At 44.2% G+C, this 21,650-nt stretch overlaps 1 protein-coding gene and 1 long non-coding RNA gene across 9 annotated transcripts in view; one reads left to right on the forward strand and one right to left on the reverse strand.

The window, feature by feature from the left end:
* Nucleotides 1-5,639: 5,639 nt before the first annotated feature.
* On the forward strand, nt 5,640-12,673 carry LOC310698657. Its single transcript, XR_014521666.1, has 2 exons — nt 5,640-5,841; nt 12,379-12,673. It is a non-coding gene; the product is annotated as an uncharacterized lncRNA (long non-coding RNA).
* A 759-nt stretch (nt 12,674-13,432) lies between these two features.
* The window catches only part of COL27A1 (collagen type XXVII alpha 1 chain), a 252,548-nt gene continuing 244,330 nt past the window's right edge, over nt 13,433-21,650 (reverse strand). For 6 of the 8 annotated variants that reach the window (XR_014521565.1, XM_083485690.1, XM_083485691.1 and 3 more), the window contains 5 exons: nt 20,880-20,945; nt 19,302-19,470; nt 18,777-18,886; nt 16,164-16,370; nt 13,433-14,120 (listed from right to left, as the gene is read on the reverse strand). Coding sequence is in view for 6 of the 8 variants with exons in the window: in XM_083485690.1 (XP_083341816.1) it covers nt 13,974-14,120; nt 16,164-16,370; nt 18,777-18,886; nt 19,302-19,470; nt 20,880-20,945 (699 nt within the window). In the remaining 2 variants the exon portion in view is untranslated. The remainder of the gene's footprint in view (nt 14,121-16,163; nt 16,371-18,776; nt 18,887-19,301; nt 19,471-20,879; nt 20,946-21,650) is intronic. The other 2 variants (XR_014521564.1, XM_083485689.1) reach the window with 1 other exon arrangement.

A 21,650-nucleotide genomic window follows, 5' to 3' on the forward strand; every position in this document is an offset into this window, starting at 1 on the left:
CATGAATGCCTCAGTTTAGATTCCTGTATTGCAGGGGGTTGGACTAGATGACCCAGGGGGGTCCCTTCCACCTCTACAATTATATAATTATTTCTATGAAATAAAGAGCACCATCATTATTATATCTTTGTCAATGTGGACGAGTAGCTGTGTGCCCTGACAAGTCCTGCGGGTGATCAGAGGGCTTTGGTGCAACAAATCCACTTTAAAAAAACAACAACAGAAAACCAGCAACTTTTGGCAGTTAGGAAAGTTACAGGGAAATGCACTAAAAAGTGTTGTGTGAACAAATAATTAGCAGGATGACATATAACCTCCCCACAAACAAATCAGAGCAAAAGTTCAATAAACAGCAGGGCATAAACTTTGCTTAAGCTTTGTGTTAGCAAATCAGGTTGATTGTTCAATAAGCAGGCCCATCTGGAAGAACTCTTCAGATAAGGATTTTTTAAAAAAGGGGAAGGGGAAAAAAGCATGAGAACCAATCAGAACAAAATGAAAGTTGTGGGAAGTTGCACACACACTAGTTCTGGAATTCAATTTTAGAAGTTTCCAGCGTTACAGGAATGCCAGGGAAACATCAGGCTTGAGGAAGGAAAGTTTTCCAAACTAAGTCATGCCCACAGGCAGGGCCAGCAGCAGTCAGAGCAAGGGCCAGTGACAGGTGGAGCCAACACAGTCCACTTGTGCCCCACCCTCCTCCCCACTTGCCTGGATGGGGCAGGGCAAGGTAGTACAGGGCAGGGGCATGTGGGTGCTCCCCTGCCAATCCAGCAGTGGTGGCTGGTGCCATTGGGACTGGTAAGCCAGAGGACAGGGAGGCCAGCAGAGGATGCCGCAAGACAATCAGAGAGAACTAATCTTGTCCCCATCCTCCTCCCTACTGGGTTCTACAGTACACCCCTTACTCCAAGGAGGAGGAAGATGGCAGGCAGCAGAGCTGAGAGAAACCCCTTCTGAAACCCTGGAGAGCCACCGCCTGTCAGTGTAGACCAGGGGAAGGCAACCTAAGGCCCGGGGCCTGGATGCGGCCCAATCACCTTCTCAATCCGGCCCACGGACGGTCCGGGAATCAGTGTGTTTTTACATGTGTAGAATGTGTCCTTTTATTTAAAATGCTTCTCTGGGTTATTTGTGGGGCATAGGATTTTGTTCATCCCCCCCCCCAATATATAGTCCAGCCTACCATATGGTCTGAGGGACGATAGACCAGCTCACAGCTGAAAAAGGTTGTTGACCCCTGGTGTAGACAGTAGTGAGATGCATTAAACAATGCTCTGTTCTCAGTAGAAGGCAGTGGGTGAGTAAGTTTTACTCAGTGGAGTCCCATTCAAATTAATGAACATGGCTGAGTTATGTCCATTGTTTTCAATAGCTCTGTTCTGAGTAAAACTCTTTTGAATAGCTCCCTGTGTTTTTATGTTCCTGTGTAACTGCTCTGCTTCTCCACCTTGCAAATTCCTATCTAGGAATAAGTCCCGTTGAATGTATCAAGATTTACTTCTGTGTAGACATACAGCGCCCCCCACCACCACCCATGACGGCATATTTACTCTTCTCCCCCTGCACACATAAACATCTAGTCTGAACGCAGACATTTGGCCATTCTGTTGCCTTGATCAGCTTGGTCCTAATGAAGATACTGCCTTTTGGATCCTTTCGCAACAGAAGTCATCAGAGACGATATTTACCACTTGAACTGTGTAACACTAATTTAACACTGGTAGTGTGGCAAGAAACCCACAATCTGGACTGAGGCCAAATGGAATAGACTCAAACTTGCTTATAAACTGTAGCTCAGAAATCTCATGCGGGAGTTCTTAAGTCAAAGTATGAGGTCAGCAGCAAACATCCAGAGAGACACCCACAACTTTGTTGGCCTTTGTCACTGTTGAGGAAAACAGCCCCGGGGCACGTGGGCCATGGTCAGGATTCCAGGGTGTGCCTGGCTGATTTTCCTGCTGCTTAAATATGCAAAACCTGGACCTGTTTCAAGGGAGAGAGGTGTGCCCTCCACAACTTGCGAGGGCAAGCCTTCCGGAGAAACGGCGAGGCGTGGTCAGCTGCCAAGGTACCCGCCCCAAGGATCTTGCCGAAGAGCATGCTGGGATATGACCTTGAACTCTGATCACCTCTCTTGCTCACCTGTCTGGAAGATAGCGAGTGGTGTGTGTGAGAGTAGGAGGTGTACAAAGGGGGAGGATATGTTTGTTGCTCTGTCTGCTTTTGCCTCTGGCCCCACCCACCTCTGGAATGCAGCCTCTAGAAGGTTGTCCAGGATGGAATGTGGCTCTTGGGTCAAGAAAGTTCTCCACCCCTGATGTAAATAAATACATGTGCAACAATGTGGGACAAAAGAGCAGCCAAGTGGTGTTCTGAATGACACTTCCAACCCACATCCTGCTGTCAAATAGCTGTCTACCAGTGCATGCAGCTCAGAGGACAAAAATGAGCAGTACTCTGCCCATGTAGTCTACATAAGGTCACCTTATTGCTGTTTGACCCTGCCAACGGTGTCCATTTGGACCATTATCTAACCTGGGTTTCCGGCAGCCTGTTCATGCTGTTTCATGTTTGCAATATCACCGTGCAACTCTCTGGGCATAATACCAAGGTAGTTTCCTGCAAAGGCGAAGTACAGGATTGCCCTTCTGTACCAGAGCAGAAAGTTTCTGCTGCTGCTGCAATCTCTAAATGTTCCAAAATATGTTTGAATGAAAGAATCAAGTGTGGTACACTGTGTCTCTTTACAGTTTTGTAGAAGCTGAGGCTAGCGAGACCTAAATATAGAGTTCTGTGGTAACCAGTTACTATCACCACAAGAAGAAGAGAAACCCAAATAAAGCGGAAATGAGGAAGAGTTGAGTCTCCTCAGCTCCACTATTGACTATAACTTAAGAGTCCAGTGAAATACTTTAGAGTAATTTGTCTGGGTCAGGAGGATATAATTAAGACTGCACAAACAGGATTATTCGAGTGAGGGGACCGCTCTGGAAGTGTATTTATAATTTGCTGTTTAAACAAATATCTGTTTTTCTCCTGGAGTCAAGCTCAGCAAAAAGATCTTTGTGCACAATACTGATTGGCTAGAGGAAGTGATGTCAAGAGTGAAGCTCAGCAAAAGGTTTCTGTGCAGAATGCTGATTGGCTAGAAAACTGGTTGGGAACTATAGTTTGCTAAGGGTGTAAGAGTCACTAGGAGACTCTTTACAAATAAACAATTCCCACAGTTCCCTGTCTATATGTTATCAGTGTCTTTGAAATCAGGATGAATGTTCATTAAGCAGAGTTAGAAGCAACTATGAACTAAAGAAAGTCATTTTTCTTTCCTGAACCCTCCTGGTGTTCAGCTTGGTTCTGGTATATGGGAGAAGGACAGAAACATCTCTCTGCCTGATTTCCCCAAACCATCCATTTTTAAAAATAAACTTTTTAATGCATTTTTCAGTTTACAGTTTGCTGTACACACATTCTTCATCCTATCTTAATACTACCTAGGCTTCCCAACCTATCCCTCACTGACCTCCTAAGACATTTTCTTTGATTAACTACATCTCCTTTATTTTTCCACCTTCCCATCCCTAAGATTATTTATTTATTTTATTTCCCCCCTCTGCTGATCACAAGTTTATTCCCACTTGAAAGTTTGCCTTACTACCGTCTCTTTTTAAATATTATCGAAAGGCATCCCACCACTTTTTATTTTATTTTCATCCTGGTTTCTTATTTTTGCCATCATACTCATTAGTTCCACAAATTCTATTAATTTGTGCAACCACTGTTCCTTTGTTGGAGTAATCTTTTCTTTCCAGTTCTTTGCATAGACTATTCTTGCAGCCACTGTTGCATATAGGAATAAGTTTTTTACTTCCTTTGGAATTTCTTCCCCTACTATTGCTTGCAAGAAGCCTTCTGGTTTTTTTGGAAATGTATGCTTGAACATTTTTAAAAATTCTTCATATACCATCTCCCAACTTTTTTTTTGGCATACTTACAGTGACACCACATATGTATTAAGGAGCCTTCTGTCTCTGAACATTTCCAGCAGATTGGAACCTCTCTTGAACATTTTAACCAATTTACCTCGCATCAGATACCATCTGTATATCATTTTTTGAAGATTCTCTTAGATTGCATAACAAGCTGAAATAAATATTGTCCTATTCTACAATTTTCCCCAAGCCGAAAATTCAGTATTATGTCCAATATCTGACACCCCATGTATCATTGCAGCCTCCACTAATTCATCTTTCGTTTCCCATTCTAGTAGGATTTTATATATTTTGGATATTAATTTTTTGCTATTTCCTAATATTTATTTTTTTCAAATTCTGATCCACCTTCCATAAATCCTCTCTTTATCCTTTCTCAAAAATCTCATTTACTTGCAGATATTGGAACCAATCTGACTAGTCCTGCCACCTCTTCTCTCTTTTTGAGTCTTATAGCATCACCTTTAAATTCAATAAGCTTCATATATGTCCCCCTGTTTCCCCCCATGTTCAGCTTCTCTGCCCGCTTTCCCGACACCATCCATATTTTTATGCACCTCTAGAAAGTTACTAAGAGATTTGGTGAGACCTCTGACAAAGCGTCCTGAAACACATGGCTGGATTTTCTAGCGATACGCTGCCCCCTGGTGGTTGGGTCAGGCTCTTCGTGCTTTCCTGGAGGAGCTGCTTCTGCAGATGTTACATGATTTAGAAATCCTAGAAGTACAGGTAGTGAAGATGGAGTTGTTATTTCACCACTCCGGAATTTCAAATGTCTGGGTTAATGGCTGGTTCAGATATAAATTGTTGTGAATGCAGAGGAATGTAAAATGAGCCCTATAATACTATAATTTGGAAGGACAGGTTCTTTGTATATATAAGGATTACTATACTTTTGAGTTGAATTAAATAGCATTAAGGGAAAGAAAAACTCCATAAAAATCAATATATTAGTGAAAATAACATACAAAATTAGTGAGAAGTGATTTCAAGATTGTGTATTGCATTTTAACCTGTATTTTTAAATTGTTTTTTTCTTTTTCTTTCCCCCCTACTATGTTTTTTTACTGTGATTTTATTGGTGTTAGCTGCCCTGAGCCAGGCTCTGGTCGGGGAGGGTGGGGTATAATTAATTAATTAATTAATTAATTAAATATTAATATTAGGCAAAATTGCATCCAAAATTGAATCTGTTGGGAGAAATTATCCACTTTTTTGTTTTGTTTTATTAAAGACAAAGAAATATAACAAATACAATAGCATTAACCCCCCAGTAAATTCCCTTGTGCAGGTGTGTGACATCAAATGTCCGTGTTGTGGTGGCCGGTGGCGGCAACGCCTCCTATCCGCAACCAGCGAGACACCCTTTTCCGCGGGGAGGGACTCAGACAGGCAGGCCAAAGAGGGCGGAGCTGAACTGCTTCTCTCTCTTGGAAGCAGCGCCACTGCCGCCTGCCGACATTTTTCATGGACTTTGTATTATCGTGTGGGCCCAAGCACCTATGCTGGAATGTGTCCCTGAGCACTGACCATGCCTCTTGCTTGCCTGGATGAAGGGCAGAGATGGTTGTCTGGGTGTATGTGGAAGCTACCGTATTTTTCACTCCATAAGAGGTACTTTTTTCCTCCTAAAAGGTAAGGGGAAATGTCTGTGCGTCTTATGGAGTGAATGTGTGGTGGATCGCTGGCTCCCTTTCTGGTCCTGCCCCCTTGCCCAGGCCTCCATTGTTGAAGGTTCTTCAGACGGAGGCTGTTTGTTTCCCCAGCCACATGTGACTTGCTGATTAGATTATCTGTTTGGAAACTGTAGAAACGGCTCCCTTTCCTTTCCTAAAGAAGCCGCAGAACTGTGAGTTGAACCCCATAAAACCAGGATTTTTTCCCTTTGCAAAGTAAGCTCAACAACTTTGAGCTGATCCTCAAAAGAATGGGGCTTTTCCCCTTTGCAAAAGAAGCTGCACAGCTGTGAGCTAATCCCCCCCCCAAATGGGGCTTTCCCCCTTTCCTCCTCTAAAAACTAGGTGCGTCTTATGGTCAGGTACGTCTTACGGAGCGAAAAATACAGTCGCTTACAGCTTAAAGGCAGCATTTGCACCCATTGCTCTGCCCGGCTTTGCTTCTGGCTCCACACAGCACTCTGGGTTGCAGAATACGTCATCAATCCCTTTCTGAAGTGGCTTCATGCTGATCCTTTTGAATACCTTTCTTGAGAGGTCTATTAAATACATTACCGTGCAGGTGACAAAACCAAGATATTGTGCATTGCTTAGAGTTGTTAGCTCTTGTCATGTTTACTAACTGGTTCTATTGAGGCAGTAACTTTGTGTTTATGTTTTGTACATATTGGGTTAATGTAGGGCTAGGGTAAGGGTACCAGACATCCCCGTTTCCCGGGGACAGTTCCCGGATTTACAAATCAGTCCCCATACAAAATCCATTGAAGTTGAAAAGTGTCCCCGGATTCATTGAAATTTTTTTTAGTAACCTTAGGCTAGGGAACATGTGGTCCTCCTGATGAGCTTCAATTCCCATCATTCCTGTTCACTGGCAACTTTGGCTGGTGTGATGGAAGCTGGAGTCCAAGGACATCAGGAAGGCCACAGCTTCCCCAGTCCTGGTTTAATGGATGGTTAAGCCATAAAAAATGGTTAATCCTATTAATTATGCTGCTCAGCGGCAAAGAAAAGCACTCAACAGATGTGTGTAGTCTCCACCTATGGTACTTTGCTCCACATTTCCAGGGTTGAGAGCTGGAATTAAACCAGTTCTGAGCTGGCCAGGCTGATGACGAAGGACCCATGCCTTTCCTCCTTAGGTTCCTTTCCCTCACCTTCTCAAGAACCACACAAAAAGCTGCCCCAGCTTTAAATGTTTATTCAAAAGAGAGAGGAAGTGTTGATCTCATGAAGGTGTACGAGTCCCCTAACAGGGAAGAAATGAGTGTTGGACAAGGATGAGTGAGTATGACAAAAGGGAACTGGGATGGAGAAGAGTCTATGATCATTTCATGAAGAAGGCCCATTTGGGGTTGAGAGATGGTTTGAGATAAAAAGGAGAGGCAAAGCCTCAGGCTCAGTGGGGGAGTACAAATACAGGCATTTCCATCTGGCCCTGAAAACTCTCCCCAGCCTCACTGGCCTTGCCCACCTGGAAGGTGTCCCGGGACTCTCCATGTTTTGGAGTACGTTGTCAATAATATGCAATGATTTTTTTAAAAAAATTTAAAATATTTTATTAAGGGTTTTCTTGTTTACAGTGTAAGTGTAATGCCTCGTATTTTTTTTCCATGTAACATTTTTACAAATCCGTTTCATTTGTTGAGGCATTAGGGGGAGAAGAAAAAAAAGAAAAGAAAAAAAGAAAGGGGGTGGAGGGAGGGGAGATGGATGGGGGTGGGGTCGGGTAGCGGTGTTTCTATTATGCTTAACGTATGTAGAGTTTGGTGTCAGCGTGCTTGTGTTGTTCACTTGTGTTCCTTTGGTGGTGAGAGAGGTTGGGGTTGGCCTAGGGTGTGATTGTTTGTTTGTGATTGGCTGTGGTGATCTTTGTTTTCGTGTGTGAGTGAGGTGGGTGGGTGTTTTGGATCAGGTTAGCCATATTGATTTGTATGCTGTTGGCGGATTATTGTCATTGTCCTGTTGGGGTGTGTATGTGATAAAGGGGAGCCATACCGGGGTGAAGGTGTCTTCTTCTGTTTGTCCCCGTGTCAGTTTCAGTTTATTGGTTAATTTTTCTAGTAAGGCTGTTTCCCATACTATTTGGTACCATTGGTCCATGCTTACTCCTGACAGGTCTCTCCAGTGTCTGGTTATGGTGTTTATGGCTGCTGAAAGTAGGTGGGTTATGAGTTCTTTGTGGTGTAAATGGGCATTGTTGTCTTGGAAGATGTTTAGTAGGGCCAATTCTGGGGTGAAGTCTAATACTTGCTTAGTTATTTTACATATTTCTTGTATGGCTGTTGTCCAGAATAGTTGGATTTTGGGACACTCCCACCACATGTGGAGGTATGTGCCTGTGGAGGTGCACCCACTCCAGCATTTTGGTGAGGTTCCTGGGTGTATTAGCGCTAGTTTTCTTGGTGTTAGGTACCACCTGTAGGTGAGTTTCAGTGTGAGTTCTTTTCTTTTCGTTGATATGGATTTAAAGGGGGGGGGGTTTAGACCACGTTCTGGTCCATTGAGTGGGGTTAATCTCATAGCCTATGTCATTCTCCCATTGTTTTTTGATTGCGTCTAGGGGATTTTTGGGATTTTGGAGTAGTATTTTGTGTATTGCGGATACCGTCCCTTTACCGTTTCCCTTTGTTGTTAGGAGGAGGTTTTCAAAGGTTGTCAGGGGCCTAGTTGTTGCTGATTTTACTGTTGGGTTGTTTAAGAGGGCATGTAGTTGGTGTTGTGCATTTGGGTGTCTTCTAGTTTGTCTTGTATTTCTTGTGTTGACAAAGGTTTGTTATTTTTCTAAAAGTCTATTAGGCGATATAAGCCTTTGGTTCATCAGGTTTTTATCTGGAGGTTTTGTGCTGCGTGGTGGAATAATGGGTGGTACGCCAGGGGGATTAGTGGGGATGGGGTTGGGGATAGTTTGCCTATTTCTGTTTTCCATGCTTTGAGCATGGTCTGTGTGTACCTGTTAAGTGTTGTGGGAATTTTCTTTAGTTTGTTTGGGGGGAGTGGATATGTTGTGGTGCAGGTGTTTTCAATTGTGTCCCTCTCTAGGTGTACCCATTGTTTTGTCTCATCTTCTAGTATATATGGGATTATATGGCGTATTTGGTTGGCAATGTAATATGCTTCTATGTTGGGGATTCCCCATCCTCCTTCTGAGGTGGGGAGGTGCAGGTATTTGGGCCTTATTCTTGGTTTTTTATGTGAGAAGATAAAAGAGTGTAGTTTTCTCTGCCAACTGCGGAGTTGGGTTGAGGGGATCCAGATTGGGAGGGTTTGGAATAGGTAGGTTAGTTTTGGGAGTGTGATCATTTTGATCATGGCAATTTTGTCTGAGAGAGTGAAATTCATGTTATTCCATCTCTTTAGGTCTTTGTTAATTTGTCACCACAGGGGCTTGTAGTTGTGGAGGTACAATTTATTGAGGTTTCTGGTTATTTGTACCCCTAGGTATCTGAACTTGGTGTGGCAGAGTTTTATTTTGGTGACCTTCATGAGTTCTTTTTGGGTGTGAGGAGGGGTGTTGAAGCACATAGCTTCTGACTTTGTAAAATTTACCTGTAGGCCCGACACCATTGCAAATGTGCTGAGTTCTCTGATGAGGGAGGTTGCTGTGCTTATGGGGTCTGGTGTTGTGACCATTAGGTCATCTGCAAAGAGCCCTAATTTATAGGTTCTGCCTTTTATTTCCACTCCCTTGATGTCTGTGGCTGCTCGGATGCGGATTGCTAAGGGTTCCAGAGCCAGGATAAATAAGAAGGGAGACAGTGGGCATCCTTGTTTTGTGCCTCTTTGGATAGCTATAGTATTAGAATCCATATTGTTAGTTCTGCATTTTGCTGAGGCTTGGGAGTATATCTGTTTGAGGATTTGTAGGAAGTTGGGGCCAAATTTCATGTTAGTTAGTACTGCTAATATGTATTTCCACTCTAAGCAATCAAAGGCTTTGAGGATGTCTAGGGACATAATTGTCAATGGGAGTTTGGTTGCCTTGCTGTGTTCGATCAGGTTCAGTAGTTTCCTGATGGGGTCTGTTATATTGCGGCCAGGGACAAAGCCAGTCTGGTCTGGGGCTATTAACTTGTGTAGGAAGTTTTTTAGGTGGTTGGCCAAGATTGATGTGAATATCTTGTAGTCTTGGTTTATTAATGAGATTGGGCGGTATGATTCTACTTTGAGGCTGTCTTTTAGTGGTTTTGGGATGGAGACTATTTTGGAGTGGGTCCAGGTTTGGGGGATGGGCCCCCCTTTCATGATGTCATTGAACAGGCGAGTCATGTAGGGCATCAAGGGTTCTTTGAATTTCCTATAGAATTCTGCTGTGAAGCCGTCTGGGCCTGGGGCTTTGTGTGGTTTCAGGTTTTTGAGGACCGCATCTATTTCCTCTGGGGTGATAGGGCTGTCCATGTATTCCTGTTCCTCATCAGTTAGGGTAGGCATGGTCAGTCCTGCTAAAAATGTTCTGATTTCCTTCTCTGGTGGGTTATGGGAGGTGTATAGGTTGGAGTAGAATTCTGCAAATTCTGAGGTTATTTCTTCAGGGGAGAATGTTATATTGCCGTCTTTTTTGGTGATGCAGTGTATTCTTGTTTTGAGTGCTTTTTTCCTACATCTATTTGCTAGTAATCTGGAGTTTTCCCCTCCATATTCATAGAAACGTTGTTTAGAATAAAGAACGTTGATCATTTCTAGGGAGTCTAGTTCTCTCATAGAATCATAGAGTTGGAAGAGACCACAAGGGCCATCGAGTCCAACCCCCTGCCAAGCAGGAAACACCACCAGAGCACTCCTGACATATGGTTGTCAAGCCTCTGCTTAAAGACCTCCAAAGTAGGAGACTCCACCACACTCATTGGCAGCAAAGTCCACTGTCGAACAGCTCTTACTGTCAGGAGGTTCTTCCTAATGTTTAGGTGGAATCTTCTTTCTTGTAGTTTGGATCCATTGCTCCGTGTCCGCTTCTCTGGAGCAGCAGAAAACAACCTTTCTCCCTCCTCTATGTGACATCCTTTTATATATTTGAACATGGCTATCATATCACCCCTTAACCTCCTCTTCTCCAGGCTAAACATGCCCAGCTCTCCTTTTTTGTTCTATAAGTTTGAGGAGTTTTTTAGATCCTGTTTGTTTGTAGCGTGTTGAGAGGGCTGTGATGTCTTGTTCTATTTTGCTATTTTTTGAGGAGGTTTGTTTTTTAAGGAATGTTTTCTCTTTTATGCAAGCTCCTCTGGTGACCGCTTTCATTGCGTCCCATAGGAGGGGGGTCGTTAATAATATGCAATGATACACAGCTCTACTTCTCCTTTATATCTGTAGGTGAGACACAGGACATGCTGAAACATTATCTTGCCTTGGTATCAGGGCATACCACATGCCCCCACCAAGTGTGGGAATACTCATGCGCCAGACTGTGACACAGAGGCGTCCCACCCTTGCTGCCGCAATGCCGGTGTTTGCATGCCGGGTGGGGAATGGGGAGCAAAGAGCTGGGCTCTTGGTTTCTTCTCCCCACGTAGCATTGGCAGGGAGGAGGTGGAGCGGGACCACAGGATTTTTTTGTGGGGGTGGCCCCCTCCTTGAAAATTGGGGGGGCTGAAGATCCCTCAGTCCCCACTAACCGACATGCCTTCTTGGTAATGGACTGGATGAGAGTCAACAGACTGACACACAATTCAGATAAGACTTGAGGCACTGTTGGTGTGTACCGGTAATTCCCTAGACTGGATGCCTGGTTTTGACCTATAAAGCATTAAATGGCTCAGGGCCACAATTACCTCAAGGACCGCCTCTCTCTGTAGGAACCTACCCAGACCCTGAGATCATCCTTTGAAGCCCTTCTTCATGTGCCTCTTCCGAGAGGTTCAGAGGGTGGCAGCACAAGAAGCGGCCTTTTCTGCAATGGTTCCATGTGAAATGCTCTCCCCAGTGAACTTCGCCTGGTGCCTTCATTACATATCTTTAGATATCAGGCAAAAATGTTCCTTTATAACCAGGCATTTGACCGATTAAACAATATATGGCCTTTTAAACTGTGGGGTTATTGTTTTGTTTTTATGTCATGTATTGATTTAACAAAGAAATAAAGTAACTGAATAATGCCTCCTGCTTCCTGGATGGAAGATACTGAGAGGGTTTGGCTGTGTGAGGAAACTAGCCTACTGTACAAAAAGGATTGCCATACGGCCAGAATTTCCCAGACATAGCCAGAATATGGCAGTTGGAAACAGTGTCCAGGTAGAAATAGCTGCAAGCTGAAATTTGTTTTTGGCAAATTTCATTTTAAAATAGCTAAAAACTTCATTTGCTCAACAGGTTTGTGCAAAAAATAAAAAAATAAAAGCTCAACAGCTTTGTGTCCTGATTATGGTAACCCTAGTACAAAGGTAAAATTTGCTTCTGGCCCCACCCATATGAGAGCATGCAGTCCTCAGGCAGCAAAAATCAGAAGGAAAGGATGGAGGTATCTGAGGAAGGAGGTGGTAGGGGAAAGGAATCCTGTTGTGTTTTGCCCACTCCCCACAAAAAAAGAGAATACAAACTGATTAAGACTCACATATATTTTACGAAACATGGAAAATAAAAATAAAAATAAAAAACAGGCACCAAAATGTTCATTACAGTACGGCCCCAACTACATTAATATTACATTCCTTATATAGAATAAAACGATTACCATAATATTAATCCTCCTCTTCTTTTTTAAACTCCAAATTTACATATAGAGTCTAGGTTTCTACAAAACAGAACAACAACAATGACAACAACAACAATGACAACAACAAATACAACAAAAAGAAACACACCCCAAAACAAAACCCATCCAAGACTGAGCAGGTGGAGAAGCGACAAAGTACCCCTGACAACGGTCTTTGGACCTAAACAAGAGGTTCCTGTATTCCCGCTGTTTAAACAAGAGACTTAGGTGTTCAAATCTAGGACTCACCATAGACAGAAGGACTGGAACGGACAACAGACCCAGATTCAGCACAGAAATAAAGTCAAACTATTTCACTCTCATTTTTCCTCTCACCCTCATCTTGGCTATCTTGCAGCCTAATGCTTTGGTGAGTAACAGTTGTACAGGAACACACACACACACAAACACACGCACACACTCATGTATGCACACACGCACAGGCACACACTCATACATATATCTATAAGCAGAGAAATGTGTTTTTCATGAGCTCAGTTCTTGCTCTGAAAAACCACCCTCTAAAGTTACACTTTTATTTTAAAACACATCCATGACAAATGACTGGTTAACGAATCCTGGATTTCAAAGAACATACAAAACCCCTGTAGAATATTTAATGCACCTTTAAGTTAAAAAAGATTATTTGCCATTGTTGTGCTGATGGTCACAAAGACCCCCCCCTCTTCCCTGCCCTGTGTTGCTCCTGCTCTTCATTCCCAAGGGAATGCCCCAATGCTGAGGGTCTGGAGGGGCCTGTGAGGAGACACTGTAGTAGCACCTCTTAGAACCTTAAATAGTTTTAGTCATATATATAAAACACACTTCTTTTTAAAAAATTAAAGAGCACCAGGTATTTCACAGTGAGAGGTAGAATCAAATTTAACAAACCCATCCCTCTCTCTTTCTCTTTTTCCTATTTAGCACCAATCTCTTCTCTTTCCTGCCTTCCCTTCTCAAGTCACTTTAAAAGGGCTGTTTCTTTTCCCAAAGGGAAGAAGGATCTTGCTTGCTTTTATTTTTATTTTTGCCTTAAATAAAATATATATCTAGATATATCATTTTCTTCTTCTTTCTCTCTCTTTCTCTCTCTCTCTAATATTGCACGTAAGAATGCTTCCTGTTCCGGAACAACAAGCAGACAAATACAAGTTTGCAAAGCTGTCTCCCCCAGACTCCTTCCTGTCTCCTTTCAAAAAGCCCTGCCTGCTAGCATCACGTCTCTGGACAGCCACATTGGGTAGTATGGTGGCGGCTTGTCGGGATGATCTGGGTTTCTCTGTGAGATATTGCATACAGTTTCTTTGGCTGAAGGTGTGGCGAGGGAGGGGGGCGGGAATCTTTGGGCGTGGAACTGCTTAGGTCAACTGGCCTCCTGCTTCAGCACCTGAAGCTCCACTAATTAAGTTGTGTCTTTGCTGAAGCCACAGCACTCTCCTCCTCTCCCCATCCTGGAGAGCAGCGGTCTGACGGGCCAAGGGTTCCTTATGACTTGGCAGAGTCCAAACGCTAAAGGCCTAGCTCTCAAGGCTGGTAGAGAGGTACAGGGGCGGCCATCAGGCCCTGCTCAAAGAGACAGCATCTCCAAAATGAATGAGCTTGAAGTGCCACAGAGGCTGCCTTTTAGAGGAAGCACATGGGCCCAACCTCGAGGAGGTGCTGCTTCCCTGGCTCGGATGGCGGGAGGTTGTAGATGTTGGTAATTGGCAGCTGTTGCAGGTCTTGTGTCCGGAAGGTAAAGAGTGTCCTGTGCCAGTGTCCATCTTGAATCTAAATGCAAAGAAGGAGGCAGGGAGAGAAGAGAGAAAGGATAACTTTTCACAACAATGCCAGGTGCAACAGTCCCTTGCATCTCCTCTTCAAGCAATAGCACATCATCAGCTACATGTGAAAGGTGTGCCTTCCTTCCCACGCAAGCCAGAAAAGTAGAAAGTAGCGTACAAATGAACAGATTATTGATTATTAGAAGCCTTGGTGGCTTTCTCCAAGGCCGAAATGGATAGTAATAATAGGGTGTATCCAACTATGTTCTAAGAGACGTGGGTGGTGTTGTGGGTTAAACCACAGAGCCTAGGGTTTGCTGATCTGAAGGTCGGCAGTTCAAATCCCTGTGACAGGGTGAGCTCCCATTTCTCGGTCCCTGCTCCTGCCAACCTAGCAGTTCGAAAGCACGTCAAAGTGCAAGTAGATAAATAGATATCGCTCCAGCGAGAAGGTAAATGGTGTTTCTGTGCTTTGGTTCGCCAGAAGCGGCTTAGTCATGCTGGTCACATGACCTGGAAGCTGTACGCCGGCTCCCTCAGCCAGCAAAGTGAGATGAGCACCGCAACCCCAGAGTTGGCCACGACTGGACCTAATGTTCTACTCAGACCAACTGACATTAATGAACTGATGTAAATCATGTTCATCACTTTCAATGAGTAGGACTAACGCTGGATGCAATCCAAACAACACTGACACTAATCTCTACATTTTTATGCCAATCTTTTGCCAAGGAGGTCACAGATGTACATGGTTGTGCTCACCCACCCACCCTGCATTTTATCTCCCCCAACAATCCTGTGAAATAGGTTTAGGCTGAGTGTGTGGCTGGCCCAATAAGCTTTATGGCTGAGCAGGGATTTCAACTGCATCTTCCCATGTCCTGATAGAGCTCTGCAACCATTATATCACATTGGTTCTCTCTTGACATGGTATTGTGATCAGTGTCAGCACTGGGGAAAGGAAGGTTTAACCCTCCTCTCCTGTGCCACCCAAATCTCCCTTCCCCCACCTGTATTCCTCCTCTACCAAGGCTAATAAGTACTTCAATGAAATTATGTAGACGGTGAAAACAGCACAGGAAGAAAGGGTTGAACACTCTTTCCCCAAATCCTGATGCCACTGATCTGATCAAAATTGGAATCCCCACCACCCAGGTATTTTAATGAAAAATAAAGTGGGGTGAGAGCTCTAAACCACGTGCCTCGGGCCACTTTAGCCTTTGCAGCACCTGCGACCCTACAGATATTCTTGGACAACAACTCCCATAAGCCCTAGGGATTCTGGAAGTTAGTTGGATTCCAATTAACCTCTGATGGGTCACAGGTTCCCCCAAACCTACTTTAGATTCTCATTTGAGAAGCATTCAGTTCATGCAAAATGGCAGCAGGTGGCACTGCTGCTTTGCAGAACTACCCAGCCCTCTGGCTGACAAAGTAGCACCAGACTGTAAAGCTGCAAAACAGGAAAGGTCCCCTAAAAATAAGCAGCAAAAAAGTGTTAAAGGTGGGTCCATTTGTCCTGTGATTTCTAGCAGCGGGTCTGATAGGTTTCGGCTTCGTCCTGCAGCTTTCCCTTGAGAAATCCACTGATTACTGCTGATTCAGAACAAATGTCAATCCACAGAAAATCCAACTGAATTTTGTTTATTTTATTTATTACATTTATGTATACCACTTTTCATCTGAAGATCTCAGGGAAGTTTGCAGCATAAAAATATAAGATGAAAACACAAAATGCATAATAAAAACAAAAGCACAAACCAATACCCCCTGCCCCCAACTCATTTAAAAGGGTATAGGAGAGGGACTTTTTTGCCTAGCACTTAAAGTTGAATAATGAAGGTGCCGAACCTCCCTGGAGAAAGCATTCCACAAATGGGGAGCAACTGGAGAAAAGGCCCATTCTTGTGCTGTTCCAATTTAGCAGTAAAAAGTGGTTTTTCCTGGGGAAAGTGTTGAGACGAAATCAGCACCTCCCCACCTCTGGCTACAGATCCTCTTTCTAGCCCTCTTGTGGTGCTTCACTGGCAATTTGAAAGGTTTTGCATACCTTGCAGTCGTTCACCACTACATCAGGCGTGAACTGCCCTCCAGCTTCAAAGATCTGTCCATTCCAGGCCTTGAAATGCACAGCTTTCCTTGATGGCCCTTCCTGCCACACGGAGGTGTTCAGGCAGTGGATGGTGATGTTCTGGATGACTTCGGTGCTCAGGAGGTGCAGGAAATTCAGCTGCACTCTTCCGATGTCAAAGTCAAGCTGGAACAAGGGGAGAATGGGAGGTTGCAGTGAAGACTGGGACTCCAGCTTGGTTTCATTCATCCAACATGTCCAAGACCTCTGACAGCATGAAAGGTGCCCTGATCCCCCAGGAAACAAAGAAGGAGCTGGAATTCTCATCAAGCTCAAGAACACACATAAAATCAGCTTGTTGGGTGCCTTCTAAGGTGTTTTGGACTACAACTCCGAACTGTGTTGGCTGCAGCTGAGAGGAATTCTAGTCCAGAACATCTGGTGGTCACCTGGCAGGTGACGGCTAAGCAGGCCCAGCCCAAGATGTTTTGCCACGAAGCAAAACAGAAAATGATGCTTTCACCTCCTCCTCCTCCACTGCCCGAGATGAGCAGAGACGGCCTGGGGGAAAGGTAGCAGGAGAGGAGAAGGCAGTGGCTTGTCCTACACTCGAGTAGGACCCTGGTAGAGACATATGCCCGACTGTCATGTTCTCTCCCTCCTGGTTGTTCGTTCAGGAGCTTCAAAAGCTTTCTTCAGCCTGAACATCACAGCGACCAATGCCAACAGACATTAGCACACTTAGGGATCTGCAGTGTGTTCGCAGTTTGTGTAGCAGACCTCAGCAACTCAGCATTTTGGCTAATCTACTTTATTTACATATAAACACAAGCTCATTGAAGCACTGCAACGTGCCTCCCTCTCTCTCTAGCATCAGACAGCAAAGAGGAAAAGAACAAAGGACAATAGTCCCACTTCACGGAACACAGTAACACAAACATCCTGTCTCCGTCACTTCTCACTCTGTGGAGTCAAAATATGTACCGTCATGTGATAGACAGAAATCCCATGACTGCAATCATGGTGGAGGCAGCGGCAGGCAGCAAGTGCAGGAGGCAGTGAGCAGTGTGCTCCTGGGCCCCCCAGATCTGTAGCTCCTTCCAGCTGTCTCCAGCCTGCTGCCTGAGATGACTGCCTCACAAAGCCTCGTGGGAGAAGTTGGCCATGCAGCTGGCATAAAGCACAAACGAATAAGCTGTGATCACACGCACATACAAGCAATCTGTGCATATGTGCTTGGGAATCCCGACTGAGTCAACACAGATGTCTTTATCCGCCTTGAAAAGCAGATATAACATTCTGAAAGTAATTGATATATAATCCTGGTGGTTGTACATGCAATAGTCCTGCCACAACACCCTCTTTAAATATCTGGTGGATTAGCTATTGGTATTGCATTTCTGGTGGGTACTTGGTCTATGCATGTAATGGCACAGGACCTCAGACACTGCAGGATCTACCTATGTTTTTCATTAGAACTCCAAAGTTTACCAACCTGAGCCAGGTGTGAAACAGCAAGTGTTGCACATACGTTTCAAAACAAGGGGCAGGGTGCCTCCTAACACACGTGCAATCCAGCAATTTCTTTTCAATTCTGGTACTTGCATCTCTTTCTGAGCTTGCACCTCTTTCATATGCAACTCCATGGCTTGTGGCGCTGTGGTCTAAACCACAGAGCCTCTTGGGCTTGCTGATCAGAAGGTCAGCGGTTCGAATATCCCCGCAACGGGGAGAGCTCCTGTTGCTCAGTCCCAGCTCCTGCCAACCTAGCAGTTCTAAAGCATGTCAAAGTGCAAGTAGATAAATAGGTACCGCTCCGGCGGGAAGGTAAACAGCGTTTCCATGCGCTGCTCTGGTTCACCAGAAGCGGCTTAGTCATGCTGGCCACATGACCCAGAAAAACTGTCTGCGGACAAACGCCGGCTCCCTCGGCCTGTAAAGCGAGATGAGCGCTAGCGCTGCAACCCCAGAGTCGTCTGCAACTGGACTTAACTGTCAGGGGTCCTTTACCTTTACATTTTCTTAGTGGTGCCATCAGGGGTGGACTTGGGGGCAGATGTCCAGGGATTCTGCTCATCAGGGTAGAAAGGTCCCCAAGCACAGCAGGGCTAGCTTGTAATCTTTTTAAGTAATTCACGTTGCCATCTAAAGAGTGCCCCACCCTGCAATGCATATTAATTTATTCTGGCTTTTAAGCTTGGTTCTTATGTTGCTTTGGGACACTTTTGTGACAAAAATGATTAATAATGCTGCAGCAGCAGCAGCAACAACAACGTAATAATATAGTAATAACAATAGTAATAGTAGTACTAATAGTTATGAGAAGTTTAGTATCTACCATTACCTATTTATTTCTTTTCAAAAATACTTACATACTTACAAACTGCTTAATCAAACGTGTCTCTAAACTACTTACATGAAATAGTATAAAATATTAGAGAGAAAACAGCAATAAAGTCTAATCTAAAAAAGCATATTGCCTGCTGCTACACAATTAAGAGCCAGAGAGAGCCCATGAATTTGCTGCAAACCGCACAGCAATCCACCCGTGTATCCAGACCTACTTTTGGCCCACGGATGCCTCAAGCATACCTTTGAGGCAGTGATGGGGCTGAGGCAAGTCTGTCCCCCTTGGGTGAAGTTACAGGTGACTTGAATACTATCTGAAGAACAGCCCAGATTTGGGTCAATCCAGTACGTTCCTGAAGGAGAGAAGGGACTTAGTATTATTTATTTTTTAGGAAGACATATGCACCACTTAAACCAAAAAACCTAGGAATAGAAACAGATTTAAAAACAAAGGCATGTAATAAAATTACACCTATTACATGTAATTACATGCCTAAATACTTTGTTTTGCTTTAAAGCAGGCATTGGAAACAGTACAAATGAAAGGGCCTGCCATCCAGAGATACAGCAGGTGAAAGCCATTTACCTGCGACACCTTTGCTTCCTGATGTAAGAACGAGGGTGGAATGGGGTCTTCATTCACAAAACCTTCAATGCAAAATGCAAAGCGCAGGTGCTCTCTCTCTCTCTCTCTCTCACCCACTCACACACACACACACACCCCGTGATGCACTGTGGTGGATGCTGGCCATGTGGATTAACACCTACCATCCTGCATCTTCTGTTCACAGTTCATGAGATCTCTACAGATGCGCGCAGGGTTCTCCTTGGTTCCAAGGGGTCTCTTGATGCTCTGGATGAGGGTGCTGAGGTAGTGCAGAGTCTTAAAGATCTCCCCTCCCTGGTCCATCACTGGAAGGTCTGAATGTTGATAGCTCTGAAGAGGAGGGTGGGGAAAAGGAACGCAAGGGAAAGTAAGGGCCTCTCCAGGCGTCTTTGATGTGCATTCATGATGACTGATTCATGATACTTTTGCATCAAAGACTCTAGGACAGATTATTTGCTTTGTTTCCAATCTGAGCGTGTCCCATAGCTTCCTGCTGAAATCCTGTGGCTTTTCATTCCACTGATGTTCCCGGGTTTGGTGGCTGCTTTAGGGCAGCGGTTCTCAACCTGTGGGCCTCCAGATGTTGTTGGACTACAACGCACATCATCCCTGAGCTCTGGCCTTGCTAGCTAGGGGTGATAGGAGTTGCAGTTCAACAACATCTGGGGGCCTACAGGTTGAGAAAGGCTGGACTATAGGGTGTCCCTAATGAAGTGGAATGATTTGTGGACAGAGCGGTATAAATCTACCACTAATGCTCTGTTATTATGTAAATTAGATACCCTCAACCTTTTCAGATCCAGGACCCACTTTTAAGCCAAACATGCATTTGGGGGCCCATCTCTTAATCTTTTCACTATATATTTGCATGGTGGTTGTGCTCCTGTTGCAACCCACCTTGGGCCAGGTCTTGACCCACTAGCGGATCCTGTTCCACCAGTTGAAGACCCAGAAGGGCAAATTACATGTTGCAGAACACACCCACAAAAGCCCCCACCGAGTCTGGAAGGCCCCTAAGCAAGTGATGGATTGCTGCTAGTAGGTTTAGCCTAAAAAGAGATTATTACAGGGAGGTATTTGAAGGACTGTGCAAAGAAAATGGACTTTTGTGAGGAAAAAATTGAATGTAAGGAATTATGTTATGCTACAAACATTATCTGGGATAAAAATAGTTAACTGTGTGATGAACACAGGATAGGAGTGGAGGAACCCTGGTCCTTTTAAACTCCTAATACCAGAGGAGCTGCAATGTATGAGGGTTCAGGTGGCAGGTCTGCCAAGAAGTGGGTAGACTGTTTTAACAGTTCCAAAAGAGCTGTTTTGGCTACATCAGCCTTTGCCAATCAGGTGCCCTCCAGATGTTCTCAACAACCACTCACATGAGCCCCCAGACTGGCAGAGTTTTGCAGTTATAGTAGTTAACAGGAGAGCCCATATTTTCTATAAGGTTAGGAGAATTGTTGTTGAATAGCCTACCTGCAAGTTTGTATTATATCTTAATGAGATTATATTATTTTATGTATAGTTGGACTGGTACATCACTAGGATATCTATTATTTTTTTACAAGCTGTTTATATATTTTCTAAAACAAACAAACAAGTAAAGATTGCATCCAACTAAGTTCTACTCAGTGTGGGCCCTCAGCCATGCCTTATATCCTGCTCATTTCCATGGCGACTGTGCAGGAGAAGTTCGAACGGGTATTTCTGAAAGGATTTATGAGCTTCCTATGACATACCTCAGACTTGAACACAGTGCTGGAACTCATCACTGTTTGGAAAGCTGCACCAAACCCATCTTGCTGCTGGGGAGAAACAGAGGAAGAAGACATGGTAGAGTTGAAGGCGAAAGATGGACCAGAAATTAGCTCTGCCTCCTGAGGCGCCTCAGATTTGGGATTAAGGGCCTAACTGTACAGGCCATTCATGCTACCCTTGCTGTTTCTCAGTGCCAATTGCTGTGTCTGTTGGATTTCGCAGAGATTAAAGCTTGGGAGGCACAGTTCAAACCTGCCTTTCCAGCATGCTGTGCTCTTGATAACAACCCACACATTCACGCACTGAGCTGGTGCTAGGGATGGGAGATAAATAATTTGATTTTATTTGCATTTTAATAAGTAGCTGCCCAGTCTGCATTTCCTGACCCAGTACACACATTGTCCTTCAACACTGACACTTCTCTAAATGTTTTGATGCAGTTCCTCAAACAATGTTTACAACACATGGAAGGAAATATATTCGTGAAAATACGCAATAATGCATTGTGTTAGGGGCAAACAGCTTGCAAAAATGCCTTTATTGGAGAAATTTGCACTAAGATTCGGACAAGTTTTCCTGAGGATTTTTAAGTATTTTCTTTTTACAAATCGCTGTGGAAATGTTGAGAACTGAATTTAAGACCTACTGTACAAAGGTAAAAATTACATTCATTGTTCTGTCCATTTTTGCCTCTAGCCTCACCCACTACTGGCATGTGGCCCTCAAGTGGTTTGCCCAGATGGTAATGTGGC

The sequence above is a fragment of the Podarcis liolepis genome (genome assembly GCF_965112155.1).
Source record: "Podarcis liolepis genome assembly, chromosome: Z".
Taxonomy (NCBI): Eukaryota; Metazoa; Chordata; class Lepidosauria; order Squamata; family Lacertidae; genus Podarcis; species Podarcis liolepis.